Here is a 19,672-nt window from a genome sequence, read left to right on the forward strand (position 1 = left end):
CTTTAAAAATACACTGAGCAGAGACACATGAACACAAAAAAATCTCGGTTTCCATTTTCTTTTTCAAGGTAACATTGTTCAGTTTTCTAGAATACATGTCATCTAATTGATATTTCTTATTTCTTGTCACTATTTGCATATTTGGTGGTAAAAAAAAAAGTCACAGAAAGAGGTTACAGACTACGTTTTTTAAATTTTTGAACCCTCCCAATTTTGGTAACATGAACTCTCAGTCGAATATCTCTACCATCAATTATGTACTGAAAGTTGCAAAATGTCAAACCATTTCTTTATAATAATACTCACATAACAACTAACGTGTCCTACATTAATAGTATTAAATGGTATCAATTACTTTGAGCCTGTAAGTGCTAAACCTTACGAGGTGTTGCCAAGCTTCATTTTACAGTTTCTTTATGCCCGTTAATCCAACAGCTCAGACCCTGATGAGCTATGAGAGTATTCAGCTCCCAGTTCACTGACCTTAGTACGCAGTCAGAGGCTTTTCTAGTGAAATGGGACGCTGGACAAAGGCCAAACGAAAAAGGAGATGTCAGCAAATCAGAGTGTTTTTCACTGCACTCATGTGATCTGCCCTGAACTTCCTTCCCTATAGTCACACCAGAGGGCAGCTACGAGATCTCAATTCCAGTCAGATGTTAAAGAACATGTGTGTTGTCGCATGGCTTTAGGGTTACATAATAAAGTTTGAAACACATAAGAAAGAAGCTGCATGAAATCACAAGAAACCCCTTTTCAGGTTACAGTTAAGTTACAGAACAGTTAGTGAAAGGTCATGCTTCATACATTAAGCTGTTAATACCCTCAGATGTCTGTATCATAATCCTTCTGTTTAATTATATGTCCCCTCTGGTCCCCCTCGCCTCCCTCCTTATCACCCTGCTAACACTTTGTTCCTTTTAAAGTCGCCACACAGGTGATGGATTCAAGCTCCTTTACTTAAGTAAAAGTAGTAATACCAGAGTGAAAATACAGCATTACAGGTGAATGTGATGCAACAGTTCAGAAGTATGATAAGCAATATATACTTAAAATATCAAAAGATTATGCAGAATTTCAGAGTGTTTTATTATATTTTTAATCCTTGCATTAACATACAATAACAACAATTACGGTAGTTTGTTAATTTTCTTAAACTGATCAAAAGATGCGAAGGAAAACTCTTTATCTGTTGAGTAACTCGTGAATAAAGCTCTCAGATGTAACGTAGCATAAAATGGAATTACTTGAGTAAAGAACTTCACACTATGTACTCTCATGCCTGTCTGTTAAATATGAGGATGTGTGTAAAAAGTACCATTTGTTGTTTGACCTCCTGGAGTCTCAGCTGGTTACTCAGCAAAGAAGAAGTCTGACACATGACCGACTGTAAAACCCCACACTGTCATTGTTACACATTGTTTTTTGTACAAATTAATGAGATATAACGTGTTAATTAGTGAGGTTTAGAGGTGCTGGTAGGCAGGCTAGCTGTTTCCCCCAGTTTCCAGTCTTTATGTTAAGCTAACTGACTGTTGGTTTTAATTTAATACTTTAAATAAACTGGACTAAGCCTTTAAAATATCAGTGTCCAATTTTCTGAAGAAATATAGAGGAAACAACCTCAGTGATACAGTCCTGGTACTAAGTTGGATATGGAATACTGGATTGTTATTGGTTTAGTTATAATATAATAATCTTTAAACTGATAAAACATCTTCATAGAAATATATGTAAAGAGTAATGAGAGCACTGAGATCTATCATACACACTATATAATAAACATCCCCCACAATATTGTGTGTCTGATATGTTTTTTTTTTATCTACTCTACTTTTACCTCATTAAAAATTACAGAATTTATGAAGAATATGCAAATGTTGTTTATTTCTAAAGTTTTCCTGTTGGACACAATATGTCTACTAATGTAAGTCAGTAAGTAAGTCTATTGCACACTGCTGGCTTCAAATTTCTACATCACACTTGTATAAGTTTCATACTGGACCAGGACTGACTCTTGATGATGTCACAAATCATGCTCGTAGGCCCCGCCCCTTAAAAATAAAAATCAGATTTTCAGTGAGCTCAGAGAAACTTTCCCCTTTCAGCACATTAATGTGAAAACATCCTTCTAGTGTCAAACTCTGCACATACATCATCCTGCACAGTGACACTCAAACATCCAACTATAGGAACAAGAAGAACGACATATTTTTAACTGGAGGAGGAACTTTAAACGTAATATGTTTAAATTAAAGCTTTATCCTTCTTGATCCCTGAAAGTTAAAGAGGAAGTCAGAGAAGAGTCGAGTGTTTCAGTGGAACAGAGCTTTAACGTCAGTATTAGTGTTTTGTGCACAGCTCCTCATGTGACTGTTAGTCAGTTCACTTCAGTGTGGAGTGCACAAAGCCTGACAGATGTGTACGAGGGTCTCTGTGTGAACCAGTCTGACAATCAAACAAAGCTCACATTCAGCTGAGTCTGTGTCTGTCCACGGCACTTCACCGCTTGCTCCTTCGCTGGAGGAGCAAAAAGGGCCCGATTGTCTTTTAATGTGCTGCACAAGAAGCTCTGAAGGTTTATGTGGGGAGAAATATATTCTTATTTAACGACTGTGAAGTGTTTAATCTACTAACTTATTCTTATTCTTATTCTTCTGAAGCTCCTTTGTTGGTTGTTGTTATGGTAGTTCAGTAAGGCGTGTGTTCATACACGTGGATTAATATTTGTTCAGGAGGTGTGCTGTTGTTTGATCAAACTTTTCAGGTTTTTCGACTCAAGAATGTGAAGTATGAGTTCTCAAAACAAAACAAAACAAAAGGTTTCTCCACCCAACTAACTGTATGATAACACTCATACCACATGTGATGATTATTGTCCCAACAAACTGATAAGTTACAGCAGAGATAAAGAAATAATGAGGCTTGTTTGAAGCCTCTAAGCAGCTAAAATGGTGAGAATCTACCCTCTAGTGGTGTGTTTGAATGCTGACAAAAATCCTGGAAATATGGCTACTTATGTCAAATGGGGTAAATTGAGGCCAGGGCACAGGTTGATGTCAAGTTTTATCTGTTCCTTATCATTATATAAGTATTTTATACATATATTGAGGCTGTGAGAAGGCAGGTTTATTTGTGTAGCACGTGTCAGACGCAGAGGCAAATCAAAGTGCTTTACATAAAGTGAAGAACAGCAGCAGAAAAACAGCATTTTAAAACATAGAAAAATAAACAAAATAAATTAAAATTGAGTATAATTAGATAAATTAAATTTAAAATACTATAAAATACAAATAGACATAAAAAAGGACAAAAAAGCTGCTGTGAATGTAATAAAGGAATTAAAAGTGCATTAATTAAGTCTTTTAAATCTTTTAAAATCCCAGTTACCTGTTAAATTCAACCTGGAAGTGAAGGGTCATCCTGTTCCTCCTACTTTCAAAATAAAAGCTGGGACTGTATTTTTTTATAACCACCAGATGACACCAGAAAACAAAAGGGAGCATCCAGTGTCTGTATTGTTAGTGTCTAATCCATTTTAAAGTATTTACTATATGTTATAGTGGTGTAAACTTCTATTTCTAGTGAGGTTTTGTAGAGCTGTAGGGCTTTCTTATTGTTTCCTTTTCCGTGTTTTATGAATATTTTGAATAAACTGTAAATTATTTGAACCATTATAAGCAAATATAATATATGAGGCTCATTATGAGATATGGAGCGGTCGGGTTTACTGTGATGATTCATAATGTTTCAGTAATGAGGACTGATGAGGATTAAGGATTTTAACTAACTCTTCAGTGCAGATCCACAATAACTGAAACTGTAAGGTAATCACTGAGGCAGAAAATATGTAAGTTACAAGTTGTCCTAAATAGTCATATGATTGCCAATCAATTCTAACAATGGAGCAAAACTAACAAACAAACTAACTAACCTACAAAATAAAAAACATAAATAATTAATTAATTAAAGAACTAACAAACTAACTAAATAACTAATTAACCTAATTAAAGCCACATTACAGGAGCATGATGCAGATTGTTGTTCACCAGTATTAGTGTTGTTGTTCAGACTCATGAGATCATTCTGTGCTTCCCCCTGAGTCACACTGACTCACTGTCTCTCTCTCTATATATGTATAAATATCTGTCCTGATCACCTCGTGGAGATTATCAGGTTTATATATCAGGATCAGCTCGTGTGTATGCGTATAAAAACAGAACATTACAGTGTAGAGGTTGTATACATATAGTGCTATTCTCACATATAAAATATATAATTAATGACAATACAGTAAAAATCTGTTGTAATAATATAGAATATATCTTCATCTGAGTTATAATTGTTGACAAATAGATATAAATACATTAATAAACACTTTAAAGTGTCCTTATTTACGCTTACGACTACGTTATAGTGTCTTATAAATCATTTATTAAGAGTTGATATACAGTTTATAAATTCTAAATAAGAAGTGTTTCCAAAATTGTCTTTGCAGCTGTTTTGTATTGGGTTGCTCAAAGAAGGTACATAAATAAATAAATAATGTAATGAAATCCTCCTGTTGAAATTCATAAATAACTGTATAATAAAAAACACCTACCTCATTTAATTCTTTAAAAAACATTTGTATGATGTTTTACTAGTAGGGACATTCAGTATAAAGGAGTATTTGGCTCCAAATATTAAAGGTAAATGCTCAACAAGCAAAGTGGCTCAGTTCTTTTGCTTCTTCTAAAATGCCTCCAGAGTTATAAACAGATTAATAAGAAATTATGTTAACAGACAAAGTAATGAGACAAAATACTGTATCTAAAAAAAAAAGAAGCTTGACAGGAGAGACAAACCAAGTCTATCTTTAGCAGAATGCCCATTGTTCTAAAAAAAACTGCAACAAGAAGGAGTTACAACAAAGTCAGGTGCCAATATAACTGCAGACTGAATGAGACTCACAAAACACAAAAGGGAGAAACAAACAAACAAACCAAATAACACTGGTATCATATGAAACTAAACGACCATATATTAATACCAATCAGGTTAAATAACCCCAACACTGGGCTAAATTTTTTGATGATTGAAAAACTGGCATTGCCTTTTTTAAAGGGATCTCTTGACCTCTGACCTCAAGATATCTGAATGATAATGGGTTCTGTGGGTAAAAACTAATTTCCCCTTTGCAGACATGTGCCATTTCATGCTTAAGTAAAACACATTTTCCACAACCACTGCAATGATGTTTTGGGACCTTTGCAGTTTTTGGTATAAATGTGTTATTTTTGCCTACTGTATTTGAATATTTGTACATATATAATATGTGCTATTGGAATAGCATTGTTTGTGGCACCCCGGCAGGAAAAAGGCCAGACACGCCCCCCCCTGTCTAGGAAACTGTTTCCTCGTTTCCAGTCTTAATGCTAAGCTAAGCTAACCAGCTGCTGGCTCTGTCTTATTATTTACATAGTGACAGTGGGATCAGTGGTTGGTATTATAATCTAACGTCTTAGCATATTTGTCTAAATATCAAGATAATCCTTTAAAATTCACTTTCTTATGTGTCTTTCCACTTCACCTTTTCACACATAACATAAAACAATGAATTCAACCACATTCAGGGAGTCAGAACAACACATTTAAGAGTTTCTGAGAACAACATACTGAACACCCTGTAATGGGCCCCAGTGCAGTAAACTCTACCCATCTGGTGATCCACTGTGGGTCAATGCAAACACAGAGTGTGACAACCTAATGCACAGGACAGGAGGGATGTAGGAGACAAACACATTAGATAAAATGAGGCGGAGGGTCTGAAAGCTTCTTGAGATGCGTCAGACACACACACAGGTGTCCCTTCACAAAACAACATCAGTGCTCGCTGACGCACCGTCGGAGCCCTCTGAGGTTCACATGGAGTTGATGGAGGGAATCACTTTAGAGGATTAACAATGTCATCAGTTTGGATTACAGAGGGAGCTTACCTTGCCCATCTGTCACCTTCGGGGCCTGAGGTACAAACGCTGCCTTTACGTGTCAGAGTTTCCTCCCTCTCACTCACACTGTGGTTATTTATTTATGTCAGATTAAAAACATGACAGTGTAGCCCTGAACAGGAGCAATGTGTCAGTGTCTGGGTTGTGCTGCTGATACAAAGCCCTCATGGACTGATTGTAAACACAACTACAGGCCGAACATCTGGGATGAGGAAATCATAAATAATATTAAAATAAAATAACCTTGTGCTCATTTCTTATGTAAGCTAAGACAATTATGATATCCAGTGTCAGACTGATCAATAACTTTCTGATTAAGTACAAGTTATAAAAGGTGTAACTAATATCTTAGTGGTTAATGAACTTTATTTATAACTTTATAGGAAGTAAAAGGTCAAACTTTCTTTGTTGTAAATAAAGGAGCCAGACAAAGAGCACATACAGCGATCGAATGAGGCAACCTGGCAACTATAAAATGTCCTTGTTAATAGCTTATTACTGCTAAGCTATGTAAGCCATTTATAACAACTTTTAAATCCTTTACAAAGTGTGCAAAGAATCGCACACATAAAAACAGTAAAACAGCATCAGTTCACAGAGATTTACACCTTTCAAACTCTGAAATGAAACGTTTTTAATATCAGGTGACTCCATTTTTAACAGGAATCGTATAGGATTATATTTTTAAAGTAACTGTCTCATCCCTGCATACATTCTCTCATAGTAACACCTCAACTACAGGTGTTCATACATATTCATATATAGTGTTCAAATAATCTTTCTAACTAAACTGAGATCTTAGACGTTATGTTTGATTTCAGTTTAATAGTTCAAAATGTTTTGACTTTGGCCGATACTGAGCAAAGCATACTCACTTTAGAACTGGATATTCTGAGATTTATTAAATGTTATTAAGGAATGATTAGTATTCTTATAAGGCTCATACAGAGCAAAGTGTAATGTTACAACCTCCTCACTATATAAGCAATAATTAGGAGGTTATTGAGAGAAAAACTCTTACTTAATGGCCTAGTAGTTGTAGAATATGTCATGCAGAATAAGGCTTTAATATATGATTTATAATGACTAATAAACAGTCTGTATGCTATTTATATGTATGCTAGCACCTTAATATTAAATTTAGAACACAAAAGATAAATTGAAACGAAATAATGCTGCTTTCTGTTGACACTGTTGCATGTTGGGTGTTTTGTGCTCTGACTAAACAGAGGTCATAGTTCACCCTGCATTTTATCTGGCGGTGTAAGACTGAGGAGGAGGATGGATGGAAGGATGGATGGAGGATGGATGGAGGAGGATGTGATGGGGATTTTAAGGTTACTGTGAATATGTGCAGAAGGAAAAGAGTTTAAAGCAGCTTTACACCCACACGCAGAATAAACCAACAAAACCTTGATATCCACCTACACAACGACTGCACATTCAATCTGGACTCTTTACCTCGGCTGCTTCCCTGCAATTAGCAAATCCATCGTGTAATTCATGCATGACTGCTCTAAGGGGGGGGGGCGCCTGTGAGGAGTCATTATCTGTGGGGAAGTTAATTTACACGGGCTGACCTCTTGCAGATGTTATACCACTCGCCACTTAAAGTAAGCTGTGGCTGAGCCCACACTGCACTAACCTCGTCCTCACAACATCCTTTTATTTATCTATCTATCTCTCCCGCTCTCTCTCCCATGTCGCTGCTCAACCCACCGTGTCCTCTTTATCTGCCTCTTCATCGCTCTCTAGCTCCCTTTCAGCTGATGGAGCTTATTGTGGACAAATAGGCTTAGGGAGCATCACTATGGCAACAGCGAATCGTAAAAAGCAACATAAGCACTTCATCAGGGGCCGTGATCCATTGGCTCCCGTTGGAGATGGGTGCCCTCAACCTCCTGCAACAAGTAAGGGCAGGCCAGAGAGGCTCCTGGGAGGGAGGAGGAGGTGAGAGGTGGAGATAATATTGTGGGACTGAGAGCAGAGAGAGGGAGAGAGGGAGAGAGGAGGAGGATTCATTTCTCTTCTCTCTCTGCTTTTCATTCAGCCAGTCTCCTCTCTTCAGCATCCGTCTCTGGTTTTCTGAGGGACCTTCCTGCTTTTTCAGGGATTTCTGCTTCTCGTGGAGTCTAAGATAAAACTTAAAACAAGAAGAGGTAAGAAAATGTTTCTTTTTGTTTTTTTATTAGCTGTTTATTCTTAATCCAGGCGTAAACAGCAACAAATGATTGTGACCGGTGATGTCTCAACCTCATATATAAATACTGTCAGTGGTCTCAACATCCTCAGAGGATGTGTTTGGAATAAAAGTACCCACCAGTCATAGTGTGAACAATGTTGATTGTTACTGAACAGCAGAGATATTGTTGGGGAAATGAAAGAAAGAAAAGAAAGAAAGAAAGAAAGAAAGAAAGTTGAATCCAGACGGTATTTTATTTGTTGTCATCAAAAGTCAGTTTTAAATGTCCCAAAACCTGGCGAACACGAGAGAGGAAAGAGATTCACCTCTTCTCTTATTTAGAGCATCAACAGTGACTCGATGGACAGAAAATTTATCAGCAACTATTTTTATAATCAAAAGCAAAAATGCCCAAAATCTAAAAAACAGGTTCTTAAATGTGAGAATTTGCTACTTTCTTGGTCGTTATTTATAGAAATTTTTATATTTTCAGGTTTTGGACTGATCAGACAAAAAAAAAACACTTGAGGACATTATCTTCTGATATTTTATAGATTTAAAAAATAATCTGGAAAATCATTCCCTGCTTAATCAGTAATGAAAATCATGATCAGTTGCAACCCTCCTCCTGTTTATTGATTATTCTGCCTGTTTGCAGGGTTCATACAGCTTTTCTAAGAGCAACATTTTTATTTCTTCTGTAAAAAATATTCACTAAAACAATATTTGAATACATGTAATAAAGTCAGTGGTAACATACAGAGCTATTGTAACTATCTGAAAGACTGTCTTGTCTTGATGTGTTTGACTCCATTTTGAAGGGTTAGTCTAGAGGAAAGAGCAGAGCTGCCACTAATCTCACTCAGTCGCTTTGTTCCTCTGCACACTTTGATAATCTGACTTAAAGCACCAAAAAGAGCCTCACTACAGTCATATAAAGCATGTGCAGCAGCTGTGGTTTGGAGAACAACTTGAGCACCTAAACAGATTAAAATAAGAGAGTTATATAAAACTAAATAAGAAAAGTGTTACAGAATGAAGAGATTACCTATAAATTGTACAGATACATGAAAATATGTGAACAGTTGCTTAGAAATACACAGTCTGAGCTTTTATAAAACTGTATCTCAGGCACTTTGGAGAAGATCACACCTATAGGGCTGCAGGTAACAATTCAGTTAAATATCAATGAACTTCCCTATTATTATATTAATACAATTTCTTCAAATGTCTTCTTTTGTCTTTTATTTTCATTATCTATTGATCCGGGGATTGTTTATTTTTATTTTTATAAACTGATCAATCAATAGTGAAAACATGCTGATTGCAACCTCCCAGAGAACACAGTCACATATTAACATGTCTTGTTTTGTTCAACAAGCAGTCCAAAACCCGAAGATATTTAGTTTACAATCATTTATGACCAAGAAAAGCAGCAAATCCTCATGTTTCAGAGGCTGAAACTAGACAATGTTTGCTTTGTTTTTTTCATTGTTTTTTTGCTAATCCAGTTATAGTTTCACAAAAGAGAAAGAAAAGCAGGAAATCTTCCCATTTAAGAAGCTGGAACTAGAGAACATTCAGCATTTATATATATATATATCTGAAAAATGAAATTTTTGAATATTTATGCCGAAACACCTCACGGTGAAAACCTTTTACTTTTAATTAATGACTCAGAATACCTTCATCAGTGGTCTTTTTTGTGTGCTTTCATCACAAAAAAGCAACACAAAACAAAAGACAATTTAATTTAATTGAATACAGCGTCTGTGGGAGCGGAAACCTGTCGAACAAAGAGCCGGTGGGTGGGAGAGGCGCTCTCTTTTAGGAATATGTCCAGATGTGTATACAGCATGCAAGTGGAACAGAGTTCAGAGGATCTGGTGTTATAAATTATGCCTATTTGTGCAAACAAGTACATGTTTTAAATAGAATTACAGTATGAAAACAACAAAAGGATATAAGGTCTTCTCCACAGCTGCTGCACTGTCAGACAGCCTTGAAAATCACTTACACCAACAAAAATCAATTAAATGTTCAATGTGACAGCTGCTGCAACTCTGTATTGTTTGTTTTGTTTTATTGGGCTCACATTTCAAGCTCTGCAAAGTACAGAGATTTCAATTACTGTATGACCTTTCCAAAATGTCTCATTGGCAACTCATTACTTTTAACAAAAGCAAATCTCTCTGCAGTTTGCGTCCTCCCTTTAGTCTCTAGTCACACACAGAAACACACTTTCAAATCAATGATCAATCTGTGCAAACATGTCTAATTAGGTCACATCTACTCATCAATCAGTGTGATGACTACATGTGATTATCTCTCCCTCTTCAGGGGGGCTGTGAAGAAGAACAAGGCCATGGCCTCCTGGTTCAACTGGAATGAGCCGTATCACCGCAGCCCCCGGCGTGACCCGTCCGACGTGGTCACCGACACCCTGATGCTGGAGTTCAACTGGCAGCTGAAGGAGGCAGAGAGGCAGCAGAGAGAGAGGGAGAACGAGTACCGGCGCCTCAAGACCGGGGTGGACTACAGCTGGCTGGCCAGCACACCTCGCTCCTCCTTCAGCATCAGCACCGGGGAGAAGCTGGGCCTAGAGGACCTCTGCTCCAAGGTGCCGCCTCCCTGCTGCGGCCTCGTCATACTCAAGTGAGGACACACACAAATATTACATAAAGTCAGGAAGTTGGGTACATTTATTCAAATAGAGCTTGAAGGTGTTTGTATTTTACTTGAGTGTGTTATTTCTGCTCCACTACAGAGTGAAATACCTACTTTTTACTTTACTACATCTATTTTGGATTTCACAATTCACATGAACAAGACTTAAAAAACTACATGCTAAGGGTAGCCACTCTGTGAAGCTGTACTAGTTAGCTTATCTAATTCAATAGTGGTAGAAGCCATAGTGGTGCTTTGAGCTAAATTCTAACATTAGCAGGCTAACATGGATGTATATTTCACAAAAAAAGCAAAGATTTGTCAAACAAAAACCCAAATTTGTTTCAGTACTTTATTTTTCTTTCCTACCTCATTAATCTTCCCACAACCTCCCAGATCTATGTTGTGACCCTTCGAAGGGGCCTGAGCCCTATGTTGAGAACCACTGCTCAAAAATAGTAACTGTATATAAAGTAGTTAAACTATATAATAATATATCACTCACAAAGTAAATATTAAAAACAACTAAATAATATAAGTCCCTTTTTGGATCTGACTGACAGTGACAGCAGCCATGAATACTGGAAAACTCATTTGGATGTAAAATCACATACAGAAAAATGTATATTCAAACTCAGTCACTGATTAAATATTAGTGGACAAACTGAAATCTGAAAGCTCTGATTTCCAATTTGCTGCCTTCACTGTCCAAAATAATTGCTGGAGCCAATTAGCCAGTTCCAGTAAGTTTTTCCTGAGTGTGCAGTCTTCAAAGAAACTCATTCAACCTCCTACAGGGAGAATAAAATGGCAGGAAGGAGGCCAGGAAAAGGCTCACAAGTGTTAAAAATAGCCCTTTTGCTTCCACGAGCTGTTTTTACAGCAACCCCCTTTTTTCACAGGCAAACTGCAATCAGGCGAAATCACGACCGAAAACCTGGGTCACAGATGAAGTATTCACACCTCAACCCCCACAGCTGAGCACTCATGTCCAGCCTGTACCCCCACTCATGGTTCTCCTACACACACACATAAATAGCTTTTATCTTATGACAGACGTAAAATACTGACTAGTTTTATGAGAGGTCAGCTCATGTATTAAGTGGCAAAAAATAATGTTTTTCATGTTTTTTTTAAATCAGCCCGTCCAGCAAAGGATAAACACCCTGTGTTATAAACAGTGACATGTTAGACTACTACATATTTAGATACTTAAAAATGGGCCAGTAGTGTTTGCTCATTGTCAGTGAACTTCTGCTGCTTGTCTTCAGGGAGTAAAGATCAATATTAAGTTTATCCACAGAAGAGGAGCAGATTTTGCAATCAATACTGGCCACATATACATAATTATGCATTTTTTAGTAGTAAGTATTTCTTACTCCATCTATTTATGAAAATTGGACAAATATTTAATGCCTTCATCATCCTAGAAAAAGAGAAAAGTTGAGTAGTTTTCTGTGTTGCAACTGTCTTTTGTAACAGCTTTGACAAAATCTGTGTGTGAGTAATTTCTTGACCATGAAAGTACACTAGAAAAATTATATCTATTTATTTCATAATTACAACCAAAATTAACCAATCGGTTCTTTAGCTCAAGTCGAACTTGTCCTTTGAGTTCCATGAAAATCTGTTGTTACTTAATTACATGCCACCTCGCTGACGGACAGACAAACACTAAGCGTTGAGGCTCGATCGAGCATCTGTTCAACAGAGAGCGGCTGAGGCCTCAGGTGTCTCGTTAGAGTCTGCCAGTTTTTTGAGAAGCAGTTTGACTGGTGTTAATGTAAGTGAGCAGTGAGGTGCTAAATGCTGAGTGGAAGTCACACACACAACAGGGAGCGAGTGGAGCTTCAGAGGAGGAGCCGTCAGATTGGCTGTGAAATGTAAAACACTTTCTCTGAGACAGAAGGATTTCATACATATATATAGATATCATGTATCATGTGTATTCATTCACAATTTTCCACTTTCATTATAAAATTCACATTGTTGCTGTTTGCTAACAATGACAAGGATGGTTATTTAAAAGGTTATTTGAAAGGTTCAGGTTGATACAATATAATAAATATGATTCTGTCCACGAATGCGATCCAAACATTTCTCGCCAGAGTAACCGTGTTTTTGTAAGCGGAGGAGAAAGTAGGCCAATCATCCGATAACTGTAAGCACTTACTGGGAAGCAGGTTTATTTAAAGGCTTGTTAAGGCCTCTGCACCTCTTGTTAGTCGGAGGAGGAGTAATTGGGGGGGTTTAGAAGGAGTGTGCTGGCCACACAGTCAGGGGCCTGGTGACTGTGATGATCTAACATTTGCCATTATGTGGTTGTTTTTTTGCTCAAAGGCCAGAATAAAACCTGAAAAAATCCTATTTCTACCCTTGAGGTTCTTTCTTCAATTCATCTGCGTGGTTACATATTCTGACAAAGAGATAAATTAGAAAGATATTTCAAATATGCTGATATCCGTTGGAGTTGTGGTGCATTTTCATGTTTTCTTATTGATACATTTTCCCTTTATTTCTGTATCTGTTTTAGTTTTATCCTACTACTTTAATGTGTGTGTGTTACAGGAGGTTAACTGTGTAACAGGGACTTGCTCTCCACGAGTGGTCGACAGATATGGGTTTTTCATTGGTTGATGCAGATATTTAGAGATCAGGGCGGTTTTTATATAAAGCTAACATAAAAACAAAGAATAATCATGCATTATTCTGTTCTACTCGTGTATGTTTACAGCAGGATGTATGAGAGTTATAATAAAGGGCTCGAAACCAGCTTTACCAAAACTCACAAGGGGAGCGCAGCAGCCACATCGACAAGGCAGTTTAAGAGGCAGATATTTCCCTCAGGAGGTGGTGGAAACCAGACCAGAGCTAAAAGGAGAGTAAATATCAGACTGCAAATGAATGATAAGTAATGAATAATAAACTGATGTTTGGCATATCAACATAAAAGATGATAATATGCCAGTGTTGTTGTTTACAGCTTCTTTCTGCTGTTCACAAGTGGACAAAAACATCACGTGTAGCAGGATTAACACACGGCTACATGATGGCTATTGGTTGAGTGCGGTCAGAAGTGTCACACCTGTTAAAACGTTGGACAGTGATGTCACAGTATCCTGGAGTACACTTGTACATCACTGCAGTTAAACCACTGAAAAAAGACACGATTTACATGGGCTGTTAAGTTACTCGTTAAAGGAACTCCACTGATTGAACACACTAAAGCCAGTTATTGAGAGCACGACTGCATGTGCGAAGTTGTAATCAAAGTCTGATAAATTGCCTCAAGAGACGTCACTAAAGGCAACATCGGTTGGGACTGAAAACTACAAGTTTGAAAATGAAAACAATCTGTGGGTGTAGAGAAAGAAGGAGTAGCCCGCTCCTTATCTCTGCTTGATGCTTGTGGCTCGATGCTACATTAGCCGCTGCTACGACACACCCAAATCTCAGATTGAACTGTCAGCAGTCGAGTTGCATTGTGGGTAAATGTAGGCTGCCTGGTTTTGACAAGGAAGAACACTGTGTGCAGAAAAAAGATGATTTTAATTTTAATCTTTTTAAACTGTCCATCGTCCGATATCGGTCTCATCAGCGTTGTTTTGTGTTCTGTTCTGCACAGGTTCAGGGAGGTCATGCAGGCCAATGAGCCCGAGGTGCAGGAGGTGCCCGGCCTGTTTCGCTCCATCCTCCTGGAGGCTCTGGATCACCTGAAGGAGGAGCAGGAAGCTCAGCGGCTCGCCCGCCAGTGGAACAACAAACGTGCCATGAGCATGTCCCTCATAAACTTCAGGTCCCGCATCAAGATCAACCCGTTCGGAAGCACGGTGGGCCTGACCTCCGCTGTGGCCGAGGGGGCGGGGATGAGCGACCTCAAAACCGTGTCAGAAGATGTGGAGAGAGGGATGGAGGGGGGGGACAGAGCGCAGAGGGTGTGGAGCATGCCTGATTTCAGATACAAAGGAGCCAACAGCAGTAAGGTGGTCTGATGTGGGGCGTTCATGGGACAGTGATGGTGGGACGTTTAAGTGGGACAGATGCTGATCTCCAGGACTCTGTACTGCAGTATGTCCACTTTGCACCGGGCGAGGAAGGATGAATCCCATAATCCTCCTACTTTCTCCAGTATGACACCAATCAGCATTTGAGCCATTTTACTGCATTGTCTTCACACCTGAAAGGGCAATGTCAGGTGTTTGTTTTTGTGACAGTTTCTACTTTGCGTGAGATTTTCCCCTCTTGCTGTGAAGCATCTTATCAGTAGACATTGGCATCTAAGCTGTGATGGCTATTAACTGTAGCCTGGTAAGGATATTTATGTAATTTAAAGTAGCGATGTCCCGATCCAGTCTCAAAGATCAGTATCGAGGCGATGAAGGCATATTTTTTAACCGATCGGTATATTGAGCCTGAGTGCAGCCGTCGTCAACTCTCCGCTGTCTCTTCTCCAGTCCGGTAGACTCACAGGTCAGTCTGTCAGTGAATAGAGACTGAGGACTTTGCAGAACCAATCAAAAGTCTTTAGGGCTGTCACATGGTGGTGACATTGTTCTGTGCTTGTAAACACTACTGTACCATAAAACGTTGCTAGGGAGATCCATTTTTAAAGTTTTGGAATCTCAAGTTCCTGTCACGATGGTGTAAAATGTCTTTAAAGGGTCGTATGTTTGTCAGCAGCTGTTCAGACAACTACTTTGCCTTTAGAAATCCCCAAATGACTGACAGCATAACATAGTATGAGATGTATATGTTTGTTTGTTATTCACATAATTTATGCACTCATTTTATCTGAGGTCAGTGTGAGTCTCGTACTTTTTGCTCAGCTCATGCTTAGAGAACAACCGCATTCACACCATGAGCAAAACGCCACTAAGAGTAATTCATTAATGTAATCAGTGCAAAAGATGGAGATGCCAAAACACTCAACAGAATACAGCTCATTGTTTAACTGAAGCCAAAGATGCTCTAAAGTAACAGAAAGTAAGAGAGAGTGAGCGACAAGGCCAAAAAGATTAAAGAGAGGTGACTGTTATTTTATATTATCAAGCTTATATGCTTACGTTGGATTGATTTTAATAACGTACTTTAAGTGTGCACTGTGCATCCGTATTATTATGAAAATAGAAGTATCGAAACAGGACTCGTATCGGCTGATATTCAATATTAAACTGACTGAGATCGAGATCGGGACATCCCTAATTTAAAGGCTTTCTTAACCCGTAAGTGTTGCAGGACTGAATGAAATATATTGGTATGCAACACAAACCGACTACAGAGGTGAATGAGCTTTAAAGACAGAATGTTTTGTATGAGATTTATGTAGAAATATTAATAAGTATGTCAAATTCCTGGTTAACAGTCGATGTTCACATAAACGTCATTGGGAGGGTGAGTCATCCTCTCTACAGACCGCTCTTTGTTTTCCACCAACAGCACACTCAGGACTCATCATCATTATTCATCACGCGAGGTCAGCTTTTCTTTTGTTCTTCAGTGGCAGGAAACCATCCAATAAAATAAATAAAATAAACACGCATAGAAATGTTATCAGACCTTGTAGAGTGAAATATTTCAAATTAAAATCTTTCCAGCAGTTTATTGCCGTTTCTTTCTGTTTTTCCACACAGCAAAATTCAACAGTACACAACAGGTTTACTCCATCGTCCATATAAAGCTTTCAACTGGATTGATACAGGGGGACTAACAGTGATTGTATTTTATCTCAATTTAATAAAAGAGCTAAAACATGACAGAATTTGGGGAAATTACAGTTATCATCAAACAACGCATTCGATCTCATTTCATTTTAAACAATATGTACACAAAGATCAGTACACACTGATAACACTGTGGTTCCCATAGCCAACATTTACTGTAGAAACATGACGGTCAGTTGTCTAAAAAAATAAAATAAACGTATGGGCAGTCCTGAATGTGGTAAAGGAGACGTGAATGATTGACACAGCCAGCAGGTAAACAGGAACTCCACCAATGTTACACATGGAAGTCTTTTTACAGGTGTGAGGGGGAGTACTACTGCATATGTGAAAGGAAGTTATACAAAGGCCTTTGTGGCTCCAGAGGGAGACGCTGCGTCAGTTTGGGCTGAGGACTAAAATGAAACAAAAAATAATAATTCAGTGGCTCTCTGTAGCCCGCTCCTCATCTCTGCTTGAGGCTACATTAGCAGCTATTTGCATAACACGCCTGAATCTCCGGTCGAACTGACGGAGGCTCAGTTGCATTGTGGGTAATGTAGCCGCCTGTGTGTGGAATATATATATTTAAAAAAAAGAAGAAAAAAAAAGACTTGTTCGGCTGCATCGATTTTGATTAAATCGGGGGAGTGATCTGTCAAAGCGGGGAAAACACGTTCAAACCACAAGCAGTGAAGCTCAGACTGATGCTGTTTAATTACAAATGACACCTTTATCTGATGGCCACGGATAAAACGATGGATAACACTGCTCATATAACAAAAGCTATCAGACTTAGCTGAAAGAATCCGCCACCTGGGCAGTACCATGGTGAACATATAGCTAGTGGTCTGAACGCATCTCACTGCACTGCACGAGATGCAGCTCCTTCGCTCTCTCGGGCTCGGCACTGTCCCCCCGTGTGTCGGTGTAAGTCGCGTTCATCGTCTCCGTCTCAGAACGCCATTCGTTTTTTTTTTGTTCTCCTGGAAAGCAGAGTTGTTGTTTCCTGAGTTCTGCTGACGTGTCCGAGCCCGAGCACCACTACTGGCACCCACAGTGGCATCACAGGGTAGAGTTCAAGAACTCGAGAAGTTCTGCTCGATTTTTATCTCGCTGTAAAAAGAAAGAAAGGAAAAAAGGCACGTGCAAGCAAAGGCAAATAGTCCATCCACAGATTATAGAAGAAGGTACACCTGGTGGCTTATTTGAAAGCAAAAACTTAAGATTACCTGTTTGTCTTTCTTTGACTTCTTTACTTTCATCTTTATCTTCTTCCCTGAAATCATGCTGTACTTGCCTTTTTTCCGGTCTTTCAAGTACTGAAAGAAAAACAAAATGTAAGTTTATGGAGGTTAGAATGCAAAAAAACCAAATAAAATAAAGTTGAGTGACAAAATTTCATAATTAGCCTGTTCTTACGAGTATAATATGCAAGGAATAATATAGAAATGAAAAGTTGCCACACAAGAAACTATTAAATGTAGTATCATTCTAGCACATGTTTGTTTGTTTGTACAAGAGCTGCCAAAAATGTGCTAAAATCATCAACATCAGCGATCAATGACTAGAATACATTTACATATGCACTTTTAGTCACACAGGTAAGAGAAGAATTATTGTCTAACGGGACCTTAAAGGGCAGTTACCTTGGAGATCTGTACAGGTCCCGAATTATCTTCTCCTCCTTTTGCTTTCTTGTCTTTTTTACGTTTGTGTCGCTTCTCTTTCTTCCCTTTCTGCAAAAGTAAGTCGGACTTGAGTTTTCAGTGACTTTTTATTTGATTGACACACGGTACACAACGAACAAGACGTTACTTTTTTGTGTTGTTTCTCCTTTTTCCTTTTCTTAGACTGCTTTCTGGATTTACTGCGCGAGTCTAAAAAGAAACAAAAACAACACATTGAATGAATTTACGGATACTGGAACTGTTACGGTGATAAAAAATAGACTTATTTATAAAATACTCATCTGATCAATCATCTGAAATGAACACAAATCAGAACTAAAGACTTCAACAATACACTTACCGCTACTGCTAGAGCTACTCCGACTGCGGCTGGAAGAGTGCGATGAACCCGATGAAGAAGAGGACGACGAGGACGACGAAGACGAGGACGACGAGGAAGACGAACTGGAAGAGGACGACGAGGAAGATCTACTACGGCTGCGTTTCCGCTTTCTTTTTTCACGTCCTGTAAAAACAGAAGACAGAAACACGAAGACGAAGCTTCTTCAAACGCACAGAAGGTGAAAACTTTAATTAATTATCTATTTTATTGATACGCAGCAACTCAACTATTGAGGAATTCTACTTTAAACACAACTGATACTGAAAATATCAAAATCACTGTAAACCGGATGCACTGATGATATTAGAGAGTTCTTCAGGACGTCATTGGTTTTAACACAAGTAAAAACTATTTTCTTGATTCCGCTATTTAAATAAATAAAATACAGTGATATTTAGAAAAAAAAAGAATAAAAAATGTAATTAGAAAATGCAGAAATAAAGTTTGTAGTGAAATATTTCTCACAGGAAACTGCAAAGGTCTTTTTTAAAACTGTGATGTTGACTCTGGAGCTTAAACGTTATCTAGTTTAGTAGTTTAGTGTCTGATAGCTATAGATGATGATTTAGTTTATTTGATTTGGTCAATACGATACGAATGACGCTGCAAAAACACCAGGTGGTCAGCAAAGGTAAATGTTTTCACTATATGCTCTATACAACACTCAAACCTGCACTGTGGCCTCACATTATACGATACTTGTGACAAAGAAAAGGCCTCGTGTCAAATCTATCAGCATTCAACGTTTGAATGCAGTTTACATGTCAGCGATGATCTTTCCCACTAAGACAGTAACGTTAGTGAAAAGGAGAGAAACAGTAACAGTGGATGTGTCTGTGAGCAGTCTGACCTCGGCTGCTGGATCTCCTCCTCTCATCTGTTCTGGAGCCGGAGCTGGAAACTCTGGAGACTCTGGACTCCGCCTTCGTGGACTGTGAAGAGAAAGAGGAACAAATGAATGTGTGTGTGTGTGAGAGTGTGTGAGTGTGTGAGTGTGAGAGTGTGTGAGAGTGTGTGTGTGTGTGTGTGAGTGTGTGAGAGTGTGAGAGTGTGTGTGTGTG

At 38.4% G+C, this 19,672-nt stretch overlaps 2 protein-coding genes across 2 annotated transcripts; one reads left to right on the forward strand and one right to left on the reverse strand.

Moving 5' to 3' along the window:
* The first annotated feature begins 10,525 nt into the window (after positions 1–10,525).
* On the forward strand, positions 10,526–15,821 carry rd3 (retinal degeneration 3, GUCY2D regulator). Its single transcript, XM_035679234.1, has 2 exons — positions 10,526–10,827; positions 14,465–15,821. The coding sequence occupies exons 1-2, from the start codon at positions 10,538–10,540 to the stop codon at positions 14,829–14,831; spliced, it is 657 nt and encodes a 218-aa protein (XP_035535127.1). The 5' UTR covers positions 10,526–10,537; the 3' UTR covers positions 14,832–15,821.
* Positions 15,822–16,552: 731 nt separating this feature from the next.
* si:ch211-22i13.2 (uncharacterized protein LOC553945 homolog) lies at positions 16,553–19,543 on the reverse strand (the record flags this gene model as incomplete). Its single annotated transcript, XM_035679235.1, is given in 6 exon segments — positions 16,553–17,654; positions 17,771–17,860; positions 18,188–18,277; positions 18,357–18,418; positions 18,570–18,734; positions 19,462–19,543. Coding segments are annotated over 6 exon segments (540 nt in total), but the record flags the coding sequence as incomplete, so codon positions are not given.
* Positions 19,544–19,672: the final 129 nt, after the last annotated feature.

The sequence above is a fragment of the Morone saxatilis genome, unplaced genomic scaffold (assembly GCF_004916995.1).
Source record: "Morone saxatilis isolate NCDOM2014 unplaced genomic scaffold, NCSU_SB_2.0 Contig7, whole genome shotgun sequence".
NCBI classification, from domain to species: domain Eukaryota; kingdom Metazoa; phylum Chordata; class Actinopteri; family Moronidae; genus Morone; species Morone saxatilis.